Below are 22,092 nucleotides of genomic sequence, written 5' to 3'. Positions count from 1 at the left end.
AGAAGTGAACATTGTACTGATATGATCCACTTTAAGAAGTGAACATTGTACTGATATGATCCACTTTAAGAAGTGAACATTGTTCTGATATGATCCACTTTAAGAAGTTGAACATTGTACTGATTGATCCACTTTAAGAAGTGAACATTGTACTGATATGATCCACTTTAAGAAGTTGAACATTGTACTGATATGATCCACTTTAAGAAGTGAACATTGTACTGATATGATCCACTTTAAGAAGTGAACATTGTACTGATATGATCCACTTTAAGAAGTGAACATTGTACTGATATGATCCACTTTAAGAAGTGAACATTGTACTGATATGATCCACTTTAAGAAGTGAACATTGTACTGATATGATCCACTTTAAGAAGTGAACATTGTACTGATATGATCCACTTTAAGAAGTGAACATTGTACTGATGTGATCCACTTTAAGAAGTGAACATTGTACTGATGTGATCCACTTTAAGAAGTGAACATTGTACTGATATGATCCACTTTAAGAAGTGAACATTGTTCTGATATGATCCACTTTAAGAAGTTGAACATTGTACTGATATGATCCACTTTAAGAAGTGAACATTGTACTGATGTGATCCACTTTAAGAAGTGAACATTGTACTGATATGATCCACTTTAGAAGTGAACATTGTACTGATATGATCCACTTTAAGAAGTGAACATTGTACTGATATGATCCACTTTAAGAAGTGAACATTGTACTGATATGATCCACTTTAAGAAGTGAACATTGTACTGATATGATCCACTTAAGAAGTGAACATTGTACTGATATGAATCCACTTTAAGAAGTGAACATTGTACCTGATATGATCCACTTTAAGAAGTGAACATTGTACTGATATGATCCACTTAAGAAGTGAACATTGTACTGATATGATCCACTTTAAGAAGTGAACATTGTCTGATATGATCCACTTTAAGAAGTGAACATTGTACTGATATGATCCACTTAAGAAGTGAACATTGTACTGATATGATCCACTTTAAGAAGTGAACATTGTACTGATATGATCCACTTTAAGAAGTGAACATTGTACTGATATGATCCACTTTAGAAGTGAACATTGTACTGATGTGATCCACTTTAAGAAGTGAACATTGTACTGATATGATCCACTTTAAGAAGTGAACATTGTTCTGATATGATCCACTTTAAGAAGTTGAACATTGTACTGATATGATCCACTTTAAGAAGTGAACATTGTACTGATGTGATCCACTTTAAGAAGTGAACATTGTACTGATATGATCCACTTTAAGAAGTGAACATTGTACTGATATGATCCACTTTAAGAAGTGAACATTGTACTGATATGATCCACTTTAAGAAGTGAACATTGTACTGATATGATCCACTTTAAGAAGTGAACATTGTACTGATATGATCCACTTTAAGAAGTGAACATTGTACTGATATGATCCACTTTAAGAAGTGAACATTGTACTGATATGATCCACTTTAAGAAGTGAACATTGTACTGATATGATCCACTTTAAGAAGTGAACATTGTACTGATATGATCCACTTTAAGAAGTGAACATTGTACTGATATGATCCACTTTAAGAAGTGAACATTGTACTGATATGATCCACTTTAAGAAGTGAACATTGTACTGATATGATCCACTTTAAGAAGTGAACATTGTACTGATATGATCCACTTTAGAAGTGAACATTGTACTGATATGATCCCACTTTAAGAGTGAACATTGTACTGATATGATCCACTTTCAGAGTGAACATTGTACTGTATGATCCACTTTAAGAAGTGAACATTGTACTGATATGATCCACTTTAAGAAGTGAACATTGTACTGATGTGATCCACTTTAGAAGTGAACATTGTACTGATATGATCCACTTTAAGAAGTGAACATGTACTGATGTGATCCACTTAAGAAGTGAACAACGCTTACAAAGTACAAGAAGAAGAATCTATGAGAAACACTTTATTGAAAATAAGACATTCTTCATCTCAGTATGTTAATAATGACTGAATGAACTAATGACATGTTACAAAAGTGTTGTATCACTCATTCACGGATGTCATCTTACTCGAAAAGAGGTCAGTGGATGAATGTATGTCATTGTAGACGCTCTCACCTGTCAATGTATGTCTTTGTAGACGCTCTCACCTGTCAATGTATGTCATTGTAGACGCTCTCACCTGGGATAGGGCGAGGATTCAATAAGCTTTGCTTCTTCCTACTCCTTTTCCCACATGATGCCATGTGAAATGTTGTGTTCATCTTCATTTATTGTGTTGTACGTGTGTTCATCTTCATGTATTGTCTTGTAAGTGTGTTCATCTTCATGTATTGTGTTGTAAGTGTGTTCATCTTCATTATTGTCTTGTACGTGTGTTCATCTTCATTTATTGTCTTGTACGTGTGTTTCATCTTCATTCATTGTGTTGTAAGTGTGTTCATCTTCATGTATTGTGTTGTGGGTTCATCTTCATGTATTGTGTTGTAAGTGTGTTCATCTTCATGTATTGTGTTGTGGGTTCATCTTCATGTATTGTGTTGTGGGTTCATCTTCATGTCTTGTGTTGTGTGTTCATCTTCATGTATTGTGTTGTAAGTGTGTTCATGTTCATTTATTGTAAGTGTGTTCATGTGTTGTGTTGCAAGTGTGTTCATGTTCATGTATTGTGTTGTAATTGTGTTCATGTTCATGTATTGTGTTGCAAGTGTGTTCATGTTCATGTTCCAAATCAACTAAGAAAGAAAGAAAGAATCATGTGTTCATTCCACGACTGTATATATCGGTATCAGTTGATATCTGAATCGATAGTTAAGAGTTGGACTATATCGTGATATCGGATATCAGCAAAAAAGTCATTATCAGACATCTCTAGAAAAAATATTTTGTGATGCTAAAAATTGATGTAATCATAGTAGTATCAACTAGATACGCTATTGTACTTGGTATCATTACAGTGGATGTCAGGTGTAGATCCACCCTTGGCATTTGTTTACATTCATGATCGGCGTCATTAGTGGTGAGTTATGGTTTGTAGTGAAGCATGTTTAGCTATTCCTCGCCCTGCCGTGATAATGATACTTGTAAGAGGCAAGGATTAGTGATTTAGAAGTAGTTAAAACACTGTGGATGGGCATTAGCTGCTAGCTAGCTAGCCATGTCTTAAAGCAGCTCTTCCTGAGGGTGTTTCACTGTTATAACTTCACCTTTATTGGTACTTTTTACACCAAAATGCGTCCGTTCTCCCTTTTCTATCTACACACTGTGTCTGCTTCTAAGTACTCTGTGATTGTGCGCTGCCAAACATGCTCTTCTGGTCGTAAAACCAGCAATGTCGCAAATGTCGCAACGTTTTACATGAATTGATTTAACGTGGACTCCAATTCAAACAAGTTGAAAAACTTATTGGCTGTAGGGAATATGTACTGTACTGTGCAAACTACTAATACAAGTTTCAATCAATCAATCAAACGTGATGGCGCACCGTCATGCCAGTTAAAGGCCTACTGAAATGAGATGTTCTTATTTCAACGGGGATAGCAGCTCCATTCTATGTGTCATACTTCATCATTTCACCATATTGACATATTTTTGCTGAAAGGATTTAGTAGAGAACATTGATGATAAAGTTCGCAACTTTTGGTCGCTAATAAAAAAGCCTTGCCTGTACCGGAAGTAGCAGACGATGTGCGCGTGATGTCACGGGTTGTAGGGCTCCTCACATCTGAACATTGTTTACAATCATGGCCACCAGCAGCAAGAGCGATTCAGAGCGGAGAAAGTGACAATTTCCCCATTAATTTGAGCAAGGATGAAAGATTTGCGGATGAGGAAAGTTAGAGTGAAGCACTAGAAAAAATAAAAAAAAGGTGACGGCAGTGGGAACGATTCAGATGTTATTAGACACATTTACTAGGATAATTATGGAAAATCCCTTATCTGCTTTTTGTGTTACTAGTGTTTTAGTGAGTTTATAAGTCATACCTGAAAGTCGGAGGGGTGTGGTGACCGCCAGTGTCTCTGATGGAAGCCATGGAGGAGCCAAGAAGTCGCAGCTGCCTCTTTGACAGCTGCAGGATGACCCAAACTTTGCTCTTGTCTCCAGTAAGAGCCGACTTATTACCACAATTTTCTCACCGAAACCTGCCGGTTGACATGTTGTAGAGAAACATGTTGGCTTGACCGCTCTGTTCTATATTAAAGCTTCGCAACAAACAAACACCGGCTGTGTTTTGGTTACAAAAGGCAGCTGCAATCCACCGCTTTCCACCAACAGCATTCTTCTTTGACGTCTCCATTATTCATTGAACAAATTGCAAAGATTCGGTAACACAGATGTCCAGAATACTGTTTAATTATGCGAATAAAGCAGACGACTTTTAGCCGTGAGTGGTGCTGGGATAAAATGTCTGCTCCAACCAATAACGTCACAAGCACGCGTCAACGTAAGTGTCATCATTCCGCGACGTTTTCAACACGACACTTGGTGGAAATTTTAAACTTGCAATTTAGTCAACGAAAGCGGCTGTATTGTCATGTGTTGGCAATGTTAATATTTCATCATTGATATATAAACTATCAGACTGTGTGGTGGCTAGTAGTGGCTTTCAGTAGGACTTTAAATTCATGTGTTCATTGTTGTGTTGCCATGTTAATATTTCATCATTGATATATAAACTATCAGACTGCGTGGTGGCTAGTAGTGGCTTTCTGTAGGACTTTCATTTTTATTCATTTATTTTTTTTTTTCATTGCAAACCGGTACTTTTCAAACAGGGTATAGTAGCGTTTTTGATTGATTGGTACGGCGATACTATACTAGTAGCGGTCTACTGTACCATCTTACATGTGGTGACCCTGATGGGAAAACGCCAATAGACAAAAAAAAGAGGTTGTGAGGAATAATGAAGAACTATCTCCACTCTAATTCAGTCATAAGGTCAGTGGTGGTTGGACCACCTGTAGAGCTGAAGTAGGCTCCTCCCCCTTGACATGCATGCAGCTATGGTCCTTGGAAGACCAAGGGACAATGATGGAGTGACAACATTTCTAGCACAGTGTACACTCCCCCCCCCCCACCCTGGTTCTGAAACACCTCAAATTTGGTCCACCTGGTGTACGCCCATTTGGTGTTGACGCCATTATACGTAAAAAACCAAGCAAAAAGGTCCATAGTCAGCCATTCACCTGGGCCTCCAGACCCCCCACATGCTCATTGATGAAAGAGGCCCTCCTCCAGGAGTGAAATGAGCTGGAAGGACATCAAGCGGCGAGCTGGGCCAGGCTCGGGGCTCCAGTACTCGCCGGGTGTCAGCCGCCAACCAGCGCTCTATTCTCTCCGCCTCCAAAGGGGAGCTTAATGAAGCACGGGGAGGGAATGACACCAACGCTAACCGGCAGATGTCCCGTGTTGTGTCCCGCTCCAATAAACAACTTATTTGCATGAGAAAAGAGAAGGAGGCGTGCTCAGAAAGCCATGTTGCGACTGCGCTTTGCCCTTTTTTTTCCATCCTCCTTTTTGTTTTTGGACATCAAACATGTTGCCTTTTGCCTGCACTGCAAAAAGGTCAGTGTTCAAAAACAAGAAAAGGAAAATAGGGTCGGTCAGAGCGTAGTGTGACGGCGGGTGGACGCGCTTCTCCTCATTCAGCCTAATTGAATTCTGTCTCGGTTTAATTCCTTGCGTCTTGTCTTGTTTAATAGATGTCATCGATGTTTGAAGCTGACAATTACGGCTACCGGAGTCGGATGTACTGGTTCAACATACGGGTATTATATTGCTGTGTGTATAGGGACCGCAAAGTGGCACCTTTTAGCAGACATTATTTGGCCTTTTGCTTCGCCATATTATGGCAAAATAAACTTTTCTTACATCTGGTACCTGCTGATGTGTATTTGGGATCTGCATAAGTCCTGAACATTTGCGCGAGTCCGCCATTGTAGTCCGTGCCTAAACTGTACACTGCAAAAAGACAGTGTTCAAAAACAAGGAAACAAAATACAAAAATGAGGGGTATTTTACTTGAACCAAGCAAAATTAAATGCCAATAGAACCTGAAAAGACTTTCCAGAACCAGTCAATGAACCCAAAAATAGCTTAAAATAAGAATATTCTCAATAATAACAGAGACCTTCTTGCTCAATATGTGGAAAAATATTCTTCAAATCTGTGCCATTATCTTGACAGAATGATACGCAGCAAACTTACACTAAAAAATGATTGATTGTTCTTAATGGAAAAAGAAGAAGGCAAACGCTTGTTAGTCTCGGCGTCTGCAAGCCGCTCAGGCCAATCCTGTGGTCTAAAAATGCATTTTCCCATCGACAACATGACATCATTGATTGATTGACTGATACATTTTCATTTCAAGTATGCAAAAAAACCAAGAACAAGCCTGATCCAATACTGCTGCAGCCTCAACAGCCTTTACAGCCAAATGAAAACAATGACTTAGTTAATGAATACAAATGAGCATTGGACTTGCTTTTTTTTTTTTTTTTTCGCGCCAAGTGCGAGCTCTTTCAGTCAATTAGTGCACATGTAGACATATATGATGTTTTTTATTGTCATTTTGAACAATTAGTGCACATGTAGACATATATGATGTTTTTTATTGTCATTTTGAACAATTAGTGCACATGTAGACATATATGATGTTTTTTATCGTCATTTTGAACAATTAGTGCACATGTAGACATATATGTTTCTTATTGTCATTTTGAACAATTAGTGCACATGTAGACATATATGATGTTTTTTATTGTCATTTTGAACAATTAGTGCACATGTAGACATATATGATGTTTTTTATTGTCATTTTGAACAATTAGTGCACATGTAGACATATATGATGTTTTTTATTGTCATTTTGAACAATTAGTGCACATGTAGACATATATGATGTTTCTTATTGTCATTTTGAACAATTAGTGCACATGTAGACATATATGATGTTTTTTATTGTCATTTTGAACAATTAGTGCACATGTAGACATATATGATGTTTTTTATTGTCATTTTGAACAATTAGTGCACATGTAGACATATATGATGTTTTTTATTGTCATTTTGAACAATTAGTGCACATGTAGACATATATGATGTTTCTTATTGTCATTTTGAACAATTAGTGCACATGTAGACATATATGATGTTTTTTATTGTCATTTTGAACAATTAGTGCACATGTAGACATATATGATGTTTTTTATTGTCATTTTGAACAATTAGTGCACATGTAGACATATATGATGTTTTTTATTGTCATTTTGAACAATTAGTGCACATGTTGTTATGTTTGACTAAAAGGGAGGTGACGGCAAACGAACACCAGGTGGCAGTATCTCCAAAGATTTATTATATATAGTAAATATATACATAAATCTGTAGTACTACTACTAATAATAATAATACTAATACTGCTAATGAATAAACCAAGGAAATGAAGTCTGATCAAAACTCAAGTGTGTATGGTGTAAGGCTATGTGTGTAGATTAGCTGAAGGATGTCTTACCAAAATGTTGACGGAAGTGAAGTAACGCGGAAGTCCGTGGGAAAACGTGTCCAAGCGGGGAGGTCGAGAATCCAAAAGGCAGTCCGGGGGGCAAGGGGAACAACAGGGGATCCAGGAGAAACACGGGAAGAGCTGCGGGAAGACAACAAGAGCATCAGACAACAGAAACACGGAAGTCGCAGGGGAAGAGCGAGTACGCGGGATGGAAGCCAGACACAGGATGCTTACTCAGGTACAGATGGCTATAATCCGGCCCGTGATGGCAGGTTGTCCAGGTCTATAAAGGCAGCTCCGTCATTACCATCAGGTGTGAAGTTTGCAGGTGACTGATTGCAGCTGGCAGCTGCTGCAGGGCGGGGACGCGCGCTGGCTCGTTCCTGGATGTGTGCGCCCGTGGGCGTGCCCCGAGTGGCGCACAGATGGACGAGCGGCGCTGGCAGGGGTCTGAACCGTAACACATGTAGACATATATGATGTTTCTTATTGTCATTTTGAACAATTAGTGCACATGTAGACATATATGATGTTTTTTATTGTCATTTTGAACAATTAGTGCACATGTAGACATATATGATGTTTTTTATTGTCATTTTGAACAATTAGTGCACATGTAGACATATATGATGTTTTTTATTGTCATTTTGAACAATTAGTGCACATGTAGACATATATGATGTTTCTTATTGTCATTTTGAACAATTAGTGCACATGTAGACATATATGATGTTTTTTATTGTCATTTTGAACAATTAGTGCACATGTAGACATATATGATGTTTTTTATTGTCATTTTGAACAATTAGTGCACATGTAGACATATATGATGTTTCTTATTGTCATTTTGAACAATTAGTGCACATGTAGACATATATGATGTTTTTTATTGTCATTTTGAACAATTAGTGCACATGTAGACATATATGATGTTTTTTATTGTCATTTTGAACAATTAGTGCACATGTAGACATATATGATGTTTCTTATTGTCATTTTGAACAATTAGTGCACATGTAGACATATATGATGTTTTTTATTGTCATTTTGAACAATTAGTGCACATGTAGACATATATGATGTTTTTTATTGTCATTTTGAACAATTAGTGCACATGTAGACATATATGATGTTTTTTATTGTCATTTTGAACAATTAGTGCACATGTAGACATATATGATGTTTCTTATTGTCATTTTGAACAATTAGTGCACATGTAGACATATATGATGTTTTTTATTGTCATTTTGAACAATTAGTGCACATGTAGACATATATGATGTTTTTTATTGTCATTTTGAACAATTAGTGCACATGTAGACATATATGATGTTTTTTATTGTCATTTTGAACAATTAGTGCACATGTAGACATATATGATGTTTTTTATTGTCATTTTGAACAATTAGTGCACATGTAGACATATATGATGTTTTTTATTGTCATTTTGAACAATTAGTGCACATGTAGACATATATGATGTTTTTTATTGTCATTTTGAACAATTAGTGCACATGTAGACATATATGATGTTTTTTATTGTCATTTTGAACAATTCATTTGAATGTGCATGAACTATTTCTGTCACATGTGAAATGTTTAAATATTCACTGTCCATTTACTGTAGTGTGCCAAATATATGAGGGCTTATGTTCTATTGTTTTATTGAAAATAAAACAGCAAAGTGAAGTGAATTATATTTATATAGCACTTTTCTCTAGTGACTCAAAGCGCTTTACATAGTGAAAGCCAATATGTAAGTTCCATTTAAAACTAGTGTGGGTGGCACTGGGGGCGGGTGGCTCAAGTGTCTTGCCCAAGGACACAACGGCAGTGACTAGAATGGTGGAAGCGGGGATCGAACCTGCAACCCTCAAGTTGCTGGCACGGCCGCTCTACCAACCGAGCTGTACTGCCCATGAAGTTCATTTGGCTGTCATCTGTTTTAATTATGAGACACACTTGTGTCAGAGTCATGATTTTTTTTTTCATGCTTGAAATAAGAAGTGATTACTTTAAAAAAGTAGTTTTATACTTGTGTCTAGGGCTGGGCGATATGGCCTTTTTTTAATATCTCCATCTTTTTAGGCCATGTCACCATACACCATATATATCTCCATATTTGGCCTTAGAATGAAGACTTGATGCATATAATGACAGCAGTATGATGATTCTATGTGTCTACATTCAAACATTCTTCTTCATACTGCATTCATATATGCTACTTTTAAACTTTCATGCAGAGAGGGAAATCACAACTAAAAGTGTATTTATGAAACAGTTATTGGCACAGTGGCACAAACATTCATGTCATTTCCAAAACAGAAAGTGCAAGATTGTCAGAGACATTTTAAAACAAGCCATGAGTGCACTTTTGTGCATGATGTCACTAAGATGACATATCAAAACAACACTCAATTAAAGTGCACTTTTTGTACAGAACACCACTACAATAGTTTAAAACAAATAAAGTGCACTTTTGTGCATGATGTCACTAAGATGACATATCAAAACAACACTCAATTAAAGTGCACTTTTTGGACAGAACACCACTACAATAGTTTAAAACAAATAAAGTGCACTTTTGTGCATGATGTCACTAAGATGACATATCAAAACAACACTCAATTAAAGTGCACTTTTTGTACAGAACACCACTACAATATAATAAAGTGCACTTTTGTGCATGATGTCACACAAGATATTTCAATAAGTGTCAAATAAAAATGAGCTGCATAATAGGACATCCAATAGTGTATGTCCTTCACTATGTGGTAGGTTCCTGTGGACGTTATCTCCTTCTGTTGTTGACTGTTCTTTTCATACGGTGTTGATGTGGAAATGGTTGCTTGGCATTTTGTTGGTGCCCTACTTGTGAGTGTTGATGACACTTGATATTCTACTTTCAAGCATGTTTTACTCAATATTTGTCCTAACATGTCAGCAACAAGCTGTAATATTTTACTGACATCATTTAGGAGCAAAACCCATAAAACAAGTAACACACTCTAACATAAAATCTGCTTAGCGAGAAGAATGATCTTATCAGACAGAAATGAAGCAACTATCATCCTCATTTGATATATTTCATCTTCCTTAGCTTCAATTTTTGCTGTGTGGTTGTTTCTATTTCGTTTCAAACCACATTTTTTTCTGACTTCTGATGCCCATTCATAGTCAAGTTGCTTTTCTTCCTAATAGTCAAGGCACGTAACATGCCTTCTGAAACATCCATATATTGATTGATTGATTGATATATCAATGTTTCTTTTCTTATTGTACAGTACAGGGCAAAAGTTAGGACGCACCTTCTCCTCATTCAGTGCCTCTTCTTTATTTCCATGACTATTTACTTTCTAGATCGTCACATCCAAACTATCAATGAACACATGTGGAGTTAAAAGTTAAAGCACCGATGATTGTCACACACACACACACACTAGGTGTGGTGAAATGTGTCCTCTGCATTGCCTTGTTCACCCCCTGGGAGGTGAGGGGAGCAGTGAGCAGCAGCGGAGGCCGCGCCCGTGGATCATTTTTGGTGATTTAACCCCCAATTTCAACCTTGATGCTGAGTGCCAAGCAGGGAGGTCATGGCTCCCATTTTTATAGTCTTTGGTATGACTCGGCCGGGGTTTGAACTCGCGACCTACCCATCTCAGGCTGGCCTATTACCTTCAAGCACACCTGTGAAGTGAAAACCATTTCAGGTGCCACCTACTCAGTGGCCTAGTGGTTAGAGTGTCTGCCCTGAGATCGCTAGGATTATACTTTTGTGTATCAATCTGATACCAAGTAGTTACAGGATCATACGTTGTTCATCATTTAAGTCCTCATGTGTCCAGGGTAGAAAATGGATGGATGGATGTGTCCAGGGACGTATTTCCTGACTTTATAAACATAATGTAAATACAAAAAAAAAGGAAAAAAGATTTTGTGACGCTTACAAAAAATATTAGATTAGATTAGATAGTACTTTATTTATCTACTATAAATCTACTATTGATGTCCTCATAGTAGTATCGACGAGATTGTACTTGGTATCATTACAGTGGATGTCAGGTGTAGATCCACCCATGGTGTTTGTTTACATTGTGACGGCGGTGAGCTATTGTATCCTCCTACGCTGTGGAGTGAAGCATGTTTAGCTATTCCTCCTCCTGCAGTGATAATGATACTTGTAAGAAACTTACTTTATTTTTTGCCACGGAGACGAGGATTTGTGATTTAGAAGTCGCTAAAAGTTAGCCCCTAGCTAGCTAGCCATGTCTTGAAGCAGCTCTTCCTGAGGGTGTTTCTGTGTTATAACTTCACCTTTATTGGTACTTTTTAATCCAAAATGCGTCCATTCTCCTTTTTTTGTCTACGCACTGTGTCTGCTTGTCAGTACTCTGTGTGTGTGCGCTGCCAAACATGCTCCGCTGCTCGTACAACCAGCCATATCAAGACTTGACGACGACGCGCTGTCATGCCCGTTAATAAAAAATATCCTTCATTAGTATAGCGGTACCATACTAGTAGTGGTGTACCGTACAAGCCCGCATGAGGCATGTGTGAATATAAAGTGTACAAATGCAGCAAATACATGAGATGTAGTCTTGATTTTCTTTTGGGGCCTGCGTGGAAGCTCTTTAAAGGCTGCTCACGTGCAGGAATACTTTCAAATCATCTTTAGACTCTTTTTTTTTCATTGCTAGTGGTCCCAATCGTTGGTAATATTTGTCATTGCACCTTCTCGGTGGAGATTGATGCGTCAGCGGGGAAGGTACCCGAAACAAAGGGGCCCTCATTGTTGGTGTGTTTGTCCAAGAGTCCCACTTGTGAAGACATTATGTTTAGCAGCTGGAAGGAAGCTCGGGGAAATGCTTATTTAAAGCAGAGAGGAACTGACTGGGGGGTTGCTATTGTGTCAGCCTACACACACACACACACACACACACACACACACACACACACACACACACACACACACACACACACACACACACACACACACACACACACACACACACACACACACACGTATTTCTGACTTTCTGGAGACCTGAAGAAAGAAGACTCCCTCTTTAAGAGCAGCCTTTCTAGATATATAAAGATGTGTATTTCCAACATTAATAATATATACATACTATGCAAATATAAAAAAAAGCTTGTTGTGAAAAACGAGTCAGAATTTTAAAAGAAAGAGGTCACAAACCTAGAATTATGCGGTGTTCTAAAAAAAAGTCATAATTTTACTCAACGAAAGTCAAAATTTTGCAAGAAAAACTGAACATGTGTGCAATTGTATGATAAAAGTTGGAATTTTACTCAATAACAGTCGCAATTTTACAACAAAAAGTTTAGACTGTTGGTAATTTTTTTGAAAAGGCATAATTTTACCCCAACAAAAGTCACAATTTTGTAAGAAAACTTTAAAATTTTGACAATATCGTGATAATAATCGGAAATTTGTTTGGGAAAATAATGACAAAAGTCCTCATTTTACAAGAACAAGAAAAAATGGCAATATTGTGATAAAACTCAGAATTGTATGACAAATGTCACTGTTTTGCATTAAAAAAGTGATCATTTTACATAAAGTAATACGTTTACGAGAAAATATTGCAATATTACAGAAACAGAAAGAATAAGAGAAAAAGTTCCCAATTTTATAAGAAAAAAAGTTGACACATTGTTTGTTTTATTTTGTTTGTAATTGGATTTTAATCTTCACTTAACTCAAGTTATAACATTATGTCTCTAAATACATATTTATTTTATTTTTTGGGATTCATTTTGGCTAAAGGCGGCGTATTTCCATTTCTTACACACACTTGTTATTTCATATGTTGACCAGAGGGGAGCACTTCAAATTTGTACACACACTTGTTATTTCATATGTTGGCCAGAGAGGGGGCACCTTTAAAAGCGACACAACGGTCAATTTGCAAAATCCCTCCCTTTTTGGGACCAAATGAGACATTTTCTATTAGATGCAATGTTATTGGGACCTACGGTTTATGTTCACACCTCCTCATATGGAAGATACTTTTCCTTCTTCATGTCTCAAGAAAAACAGAAATACAAACACACACACACACATATTTGAGACCTGAAAAAAATGCCTCCCTCTTTAGGACCAGCCTTTCTAGATATATAAAGATGTGTATTTACAACTTTAATAATATATACAAACTATGCAAATATAAAAAAGCTTGTTGTGAAAAATGAGTTGGAATTTCACAAGAAAAACAAAAAAAAATTGGGCTGTGTTGTAATAAAAGTCATAAGTTTACTCAATAAAGTCAACATTTTACAGGAAAAACTGAACAATGTCATGATAAAAAGTATCGATCCGTTGTGGTGAAGAAGGAGCTGAGCCGGAAGGCAAAGCTCTCAATTTACCAGTCGATCTACGTTCCCATCCTCACCTATGGTCATGAGCTCTGGGTTATGACCGAAAGGATAAGATCACGGGTACAAGCGGCCCAAATGAGTTTGGGTCTCTCCCTTAGAGATAGGGTGAGAAGCTCAAAGTAAAGCCGCTGCTCCTCCACATGGAGAGGAGCCAGATGAGGTGGTTCGGGCATCTGGTCAGGATGCCACCTGAATGCCTCCCTAGGGAGGTGTTTAGGGCACGTCCGACCGGTAGGAGGCCACGGGGAAGACCCAGGACACGTTGGGAAGACTATCTCTCCCGGCTGGCCTGGGAACGCCTCGGGATCCCCCGGGAAGAGCTGGACCAAGTGGCTTGGGAGAGGGAAGTCTGGGCTTCCCTGCTTAGGCTGCTATCCCCGCGACCCAACCTTGGATAAGAGGAAGAAGATGGATGGATGGAATAGGGAAGTCCCTCTTTAGCTGCAGTTTTGTTTTATAATATATTGCACCTGTCAATGATTACTTTTGTATGCACATTAAATCAACAAATAATCCTGACTTTGGAGCAATGTTCACGGACTCTAGTATTTGGCTCTAACTTGTTCACCGGTGCTCATATGGACAGTACTTTTCCTTGTTGATGTCTCAGGATTGGTGGAAATACAAGAACACACACACTTATTATTGTATTTGTTACCTTCTTGGGACCTCTGGAAAAAATGCCTGCCTAGCTGTTCACCTGGCGGGTTTTTTCGGGGATGAATATGGAAGTCCCTCTTTAGCTGCTGTCTTCTTCTATCATATATTGCTGCCTTCGCACCTGTCAATGTTTACCTTTGTATGCACATTAAATCAACAAAAAAATCCTGACTTTGGAGCAATGTTCACGGACTCTGTATTTGGCTCTCTGTTAGGTTTTCCGTATTGGGACCGTGATTTCGGTCCTAACTTGATCACCTGTCCTCATAGGGAAGCTACTTTTCCTTGTTGATGTCTCAAGAAGGGTAGAAATACAAGAACACCGCACACACTCGCACACGTAAAACAATCAACGGCCTCTCTCTCCCCCCGTCACCCGACCTTGGATAAGAGGAAAAAGATGGATGGATGGAATAGGGAAGTCCCTCTTTAGCTGCGGTTTTGTTGTATCATATATTGCACCTGTCAATGTCTACTTGTGTGTGCACATTAAATCCACAAAAAAATCCTGACTTTGGAGCAATGTTCACGGACTCCATGATTTGGCTCTCTATTGGATGCAATGTTTTTCTGTGTTGGGACCGTGATTTTGGTCCTAACTTGATCACCTGTCCTCATTTGGACGGTACTTTTCCTTGTTGATGTCTCAAGAAGGTTAGAAGTACAAGAACATACACAAACGCAAAATAACCAACTGCCTTCCTTTGCCCCTGTGGCCCGGCCTTGGATAAGCGGAAGAAGATTGCTAGATGGATGGATGGAATAGGAAAGTCCTCCTTTAGCTGCAGTCTTATTTGATCATATATTGCACCTGTCATTTATTACTTTTGTCTGCACATCAGCTCAACAAAAAATCCTGACTTTGGAGCAATGTTCACAGACTCTAGTATTTGGCTCTCTATGGGATGCAATCGTTTTCCGCATTGGGACCCTGATCTCAGTCCTCATATGGACAGTACTTTTCCTTGTTGATGTCTTAAGAAGGGTCGAAATTCAAGAACACACACACACACGGACACACACACACGTCAAATAACCAACGGCCTCCCTCTGTTCTGTGACCCCGTCTGTCTGCTGCCCTCCTGACGAGGTCATGGCTGGATGGAGATGTAGAAAGGAAGGGCTGTTTATGCATCCTGCCTGCCCTTGGTTGCCCCCCCCCCCATCCCTCCACACACACACACACACACACACACACACACACACACACTCTGACCCGGACGCGGTGAGGTCCACACCAATAGAAACAGGGTGTATGTAAACGTGGGGCCAGGGGATGGCGGCGTTTGTGTGCACACAAATAAGCCCCCACTCCCAGCTCCTGGTGTCCACAACGCCCGGCGGGGCGTCCGTCTCCCTCGCCGCCCAGCAGCCGGCCGGCCCCGCGCCGCTGGCTAATGTTTTCTGCTGGAGTGTGCAGGCCTCTTTGACTCACTCACCAGCTGGCGGGGCCGGTGAATAGAGCTGTGGGCCCGGCTCCATGACACTTGTGAGGTCTTGGCTGAGGGCTGAGGAGGGAGACCGGGGGGGGGCGGGGGGGCGTATTTACAGGAGAGCGCTGGGATAAGACGCGGCGACCCTGAAATATGAGCATTGCTAAGCGGTTTCCATGCAAAGTATGCCATATTTATACCCAACCTTGCCTGCTTTCAGCTGCTCTTTTATTGGAATACCATCAAAACCCAAGCCCGCCTCTGGAATGAGCTTTAGTCCCCAGTCAGAAAAAAAACACCGCTTTCCTTATCAATGGCTCGTTACTTGTTTGCAGGTGCGAGACCTGTTTTGGGAGTATTTCGGTTGGATGGGAACAAGTCTAAGCTGGTCTGACATACTTCTTTTTTCCCAGCTATGGTTTACTTTAGCTCCGGTGTTGTTGATGCGGCGCCTGTGGCCCTTTTCTGAGGTCAGCCCGTGGTCATAAAATGAGAGGGAGCGCCAATTAACTCCGGCCGAGCAGCTGCTACCAAACAGAGCGCCGTGCTTGTATAGAGCAAGGCCTCCCTCTGTCGTTTGTGTGTGTGCGTGTGTGCGTGCGTGTGTGTGTGTGTGTGTGTGTGTGTGTGCGTGCGTGTGAGTGTGTGTGTGCGTGCGTGTGTGTGTGTGTGCGTGTGCGTGCGTGTGTGTGTGTGTGTGTGTGTGTGTGTGTGTGTGTGTGTGTGTGTGTGCGCGTGTGTGTGTGTGTGCGTGTGTGTGTGTGTGCGTGTGTGTGCGTGTGTGTGTGTGTGTGTGTGTGCGTGCGTGTGTGTGTGTGTGTGTGTGTGCGTGCGTGTGAGTGTGTGTGTGCGTGCGTGTGTGTGTGTGTGCGTGTGCGTGCGTGTGTGTGTGCGTGTGTGTGTGTGTGTGTGTGTGTGTGTGTGTGCGTGCGTGTGACTGCGTGTGCGCGTGCGTGTGCGTGCGTGTGAGTGTGTGTGTGTGCGTGTCAGTTATCAAACATCTGCCACAGTCCACAACAAAAGATACAGGCTTTCTCCATGAAGTCCTTCATTACCAAAATGTGGGTGTTTCAAGTGCCCCTCGCTCTCTACACTGCAAAAAGTCAGTCTTAAAAAACAAGAAAAAATAGGGGTAGGGCTGGGCGATATGGCCTTTTTTTTTAATATCTCAATATTTTTATGCCATATTGTTGCTGTCAAGGCTGTCAGATGACTGAAACTGTGCTTCACATATACTTTTTCTCATTCTAAGTAGGGCTGGGCGATATGGCCTTTTTTTATTATCTGGATATGTAATAAGGAATGTCACGATACACCATATATATCTCCATATTTTGCCTTAGTCTTGAATGAAGACTTGATGCATATAATGACAGCAGCATGATGATTCTATGTGTCTACATTCAAACATTCTTCTTCATACTGCATTCATATATGCTACTTTTAAACTTTCATGCAGAGAGGGAAATCACAACTAAAAGTGTATTTATGAAACAGTTATTGGCACAGTGGCACAAACATTCATGTCATTTCCAAACAGAAAGTGCAAGATTGTCAGAGACATTTTAAAACAAGCTATGAGTGCACTTTTGTGCATGATGTCACTAAGATGACATATCAAAACAACACTAAATTAAAGTGTACTTTTTGTACAGAACACCACTACAATAGTTTAAAACAAATAAAGTGCACTTTTGTGCATGATGTCACTAAGATGACATATCAAAACAACACTCAATTAAAGTGAACTTTTTGGACAGAACGCCACTACAATAGTTTAAAACAAGCTATTAGTGCACTTTTGTGCATGATGTCACTAAGATGACATATCAAAACAACACTCAATTGAAGTGCACTTTTTGGACAGAACACCACTACAACAGTTTAAAACACATAAAGTGCACTTTTGTGCATGATGTCACTAAGATGACATATCAAAACAACACTCAATTAAAGTGAACTTTTTGTACAGAACGCCACTACAATAGTTTAAAACACATAAAGTGCACTTTTGTGCATGATGTCACACAAGATATTTCAATAAGTGTCAAATAAAAATGAGCTGCATAATAGGACATCCAATAGTGTATGTCCTTCACTATGTGGTAGGTTCCTGTGGACGTTATCTCCTTCTGTTGTTGACTATTTTTTTCATCCGATGTGGAAATGGAAATAGTTGCTCGGCATTTTGATGGTGTGACACCGAATGGAAATGTTGACATGCAGAGTTTCAAGCACTCTTCATTCTATAGTGGGTGACATTTCAAATGATGCTACATATTAGCAGTGCTGCTACTTTTTGTAGCAATGCTTTTGCCGCATAATTGTCACCTGGGTGGACAGCACCTTTTAGCTCTTATTTTCAAAATTGTGTACACTACTGAATTTGGGTCTTATGGCCACTTATGTGGACACTAATAATGCCATCTGGTGGTGTCAGAAGAGTACAACATACAATGGAATTTGGAAAAATGTGTAAAAAATAAGAATTAACGTCACTACACATGAAGTACGCATTTGTTTACTTATGGACTAAGTACATCATATAAAAATATTGATTCTTAGTTTTTATTCTGATTAGGGTCCAATAAGCCCAAGTAGCAAAGAGAAATAAAATAAAGCATGTAAACAAACAGTTTGGGCCTTAAGAGGTTAAAAAAGCAGAGCTGGTGCAACCAGCCACTTCTACACACAGCCACACAAGTATAACAACAATAAAAAACAAAAACATATACACTGTGGTGGCCCCTGCTGGGGTTTGGGGGACAGGAGCAGACCCAACAAAGCAACCAAGAGAGCCGACTCCACCCTCGGCCAGTGTCCACCAGGTTTCCAAGTTCACAAAAATGCACCCCAGAAGTCAAGAAGGTGCCACCCATTGTTGCACAGTCCCAAAGGGTCCCCAAACAAAAGGTGAAAAAAACAACAACACATCAGACAATCTCAGTCACATTCTACAGGTGTGTCCATCCCAAAACAAGTGTCCTCTGCAGTGGACATTTGTGTTTTGCATAGCAGGGATGTTTTATTCAAAATCTTTAACTCTGAGGAAGTAAATAGGTGTTGGTTCTGGAGAGGGTATGCCATACATGTGGTCTCAAATCCAGTTTCGACTGTACATGTACTGTAAATGTATTTATATTATTCACATGTGAATAACGCTGTATAATAGACTGTATTTATATTATTTACATGTGAATAATGCTGTATAATAGACTGTATTTATATTATTCACATGTGAATAATGCTGTATAATAGACTGTATTTATATTATTTACATGTGAATAATGCTGTATAATAGACTGTATTTATGTTAGTCACATGTGAATAATGCTGTATAATAAACTGTATTTATATTATTCACATGTGAATAATGCTCTATAATAGACTGTATATATAATATTCACCTGTGAATAATGCTGTATAATAGACTGTATTTATGTTATTCACATGTAAATAAAGCTGTATAATAAACTGTATTTATATTATTCACATGTGAATAATGCTGTATAATAGACTGTATTTATATTATTCACATGTGAATAATGCTGTATAATAGACTGTATTTATATTATTTACATGTGAATAATGCTGTATAATAGACTGTATTTATATTATTTACATGTGAATAATGCTGTATAATAGACTGTATTTATATTAGTCACATGTGAATAATGCTGTATAATAAACTGTATTTATATTATTCACATGTGAATAATGCTCTATAATAGACTGTATATATAATATTCACCTGTGAATAATGCTGTATAATAGACTGTATTTATGTTATTCACCTGTGAATAATGCTGTATAATAGACTGTATTTATGTTATTCACATGTGAATAATGCTGTATAATAGATTGTATTTATGTTATTCAGATGTAAATAAAGCTGTATAATAAACTGTATTTATATTATTCAGATGTGAATAATGCTGTATAATAGACTGTATTTATATTATTCACACGTAAAAAAATAGCTAAGTGTTTATTGTCTATTGTGAGCAAACTGTGGTGGTTAATTTCCCCCAGGACTCAATAAAGTACTTTCTATTCTACTATCACAAGACATTTAAATGAATGTCTTTTCCCTTGCAGGACATGATGTATCAGCTGCTCCAGGGCCTGGACTTCCTGCACTCGCACCGCGTGGTCCACCGTGACCTGAAGCCCCAAAACATCCTGGTCACCAGCGAAGGACAGATCAAGCTCGCCGACTTTGGCCTGGCTCGCATCTACAGCTTCCAAATGGCGCTGACCTCCGTGGTGAGTCCACCTGTTCTATCTAATAAGGCCCCATCTTACTCTCAGATGCCCAACAAAGCCCTGATGGGATTATTTGTTCAAGAAAAGCAAAAAGTGCGCCAAGAGGGTTTTTATTGAAGACAGTCCTGCGAGAGTGGGATGAAAAGCATCAAGCACATGCTATCAAGCTGCAACGGGCCACCTGATAGAATTTGGCCGTGTAAAGTGAGATTCTGGGGGCCATCTTAAGTATCCCTCAGTGGTGATGGCGGGCAGGGATGGAGCAGACGTGGCGCAGTGGGAGAGTTGCCGTGCGCAACCCGAGGGTCCCTGGTTCAAATCCCACCTAGTACCAACCTCGTCACGTCCGTTGTGTCCTGAGCAAGACACTTCACCCTTGCTCCTGATGGGTGCTGGTTGGCGCCTTGCATGGCAGCTCCCTCCATCAGTGTGTGAATGTGTGTGTGAATGGGTAAATGTGGAAGTAGTGTCAAAGCGCTTTGAGTACCTTGAAGGTAGAAAAGCGCTATACAAGTACAACCCATTTATCATTTATTATTTAGACGCAGGGGCCCCCCTCCCTTTCCCCGCCGCCGGCACTCTGCTGAGCTTCTAGCTCAGATGACTAGATAATAAACAGACAGAAAACAAGTCTTTGAATTAGCCAGCAAATGTAACACCCTACTTTGTTTAGTCCTTCAACCCTTGTGTAATGTTCATATTGTTGTTACTCGGCCAGCGTTTGTGGCTCTGATGGACCCTTTGCATTTTGTGGCTTTTCATGCCGCGGAGGGTCAAATGTGCGAGAAAATGAGAGCAGACAGTGTTGACAAACAATGTTGCAAACTTGTGTGGGAACCGCAGGTGCAGAAACACAAAAGAAGAATCCCTGTGGGATGCAGAGAAATGTTCTGTGTAACCTTCATGTTGTTGTTACTCAGCCAGCGTTTGTGGCTCTGATGGACCTCTTGTATTTTGTGCCTTCTGATGCCTCACAATCAAACACTTTTATGTTGAAATGCTGAACAGATGTTTACTGGGATAAGGCGACTTGTCCAGGGTGTACACAGCCTTCCGCCCAAAACGCAGCCCAGATAAGCTCAAACGACCTCGAAAGGGACAAGCGGTAGAAAATGGATGGATGGATAGTCCAGCTGCTTAGCTTGAAAGTGATGACCTTGTTATGTTTGCTTCTGATAAAAGACAAGACAATTGTTTTGATTGATTGATTGAGACTTGTATTATTAGTAGATTGCACAGTACAGTACAGTACAGTACATATTATTAGTAGATTGCACAGTACAGTACATATTATTAGTAGATAGTACAGTACAGTACATATTATTAGTAGATTGTACAGTACAGTACATATTATTAGTAGATTGCACAGTACAGTACATATTATTAGTAGATTGCACAGTACAGTACATATTATTAGTAGATTGCACAGTACAGTACATATTATTAGTAGATTGCACAGTACAGTACATATTATTATTAGATTGCACAGTACAGTACATATTATTAGTAGATAGTACAGTACATATTAGTAGATTGTACAGTACAGTACATATTATTAGTAGATTGCACAGTACAGTACAGTACAGTACAGTACAGCACAGATTATATTCCCGACAAACGCTAACTCCCCAATTAGTTTTTCAACTTGTTTAAGTCGGGTCCACCTTCATCAATTCATTGTTTATTGGAAGTAGATGTCGCTCAACTTTCACTTTTGTTTTACAAGATGCTCCACAATGTGTGCATGGCTTTTTGCTTCTGGTCATTGCTTGCTTTATTAGTGGCAGGGGACATTTTCACACCTGGA

At 39.2% G+C, this 22,092-nt stretch overlaps 1 protein-coding gene across 2 annotated transcripts in view; it reads left to right on the top strand.

The window, feature by feature from the left end:
* The window catches only part of LOC133547880 (cyclin-dependent kinase 6-like), a 56,597-nt gene extending 36,180 nt beyond the window's left edge, over nt 1–20,417 (top strand). For both annotated transcript variants that reach the window (XM_061893355.1, XM_061893356.1), the window contains exon 4: nt 20,118–20,417. In XM_061893355.1, coding sequence (XP_061749339.1) covers nt 20,118–20,402 — 285 coding nt within the window. In that variant the 3' untranslated portion in view covers nt 20,403–20,417. The remainder of the gene's footprint in view (nt 1–20,117) is intronic.
* The last annotated feature ends 1,675 nt before the right edge of the window (nt 20,418–22,092 follow it).

This window comes from Nerophis ophidion, unplaced genomic scaffold (assembly GCF_033978795.1).
Source record: "Nerophis ophidion isolate RoL-2023_Sa unplaced genomic scaffold, RoL_Noph_v1.0 HiC_scaffold_230, whole genome shotgun sequence".
In the NCBI taxonomy this organism is placed as follows: domain Eukaryota; kingdom Metazoa; phylum Chordata; class Actinopteri; order Syngnathiformes; family Syngnathidae; genus Nerophis; species Nerophis ophidion.
This window is presented reverse-complemented; position numbering and strand designations above follow the sequence as displayed.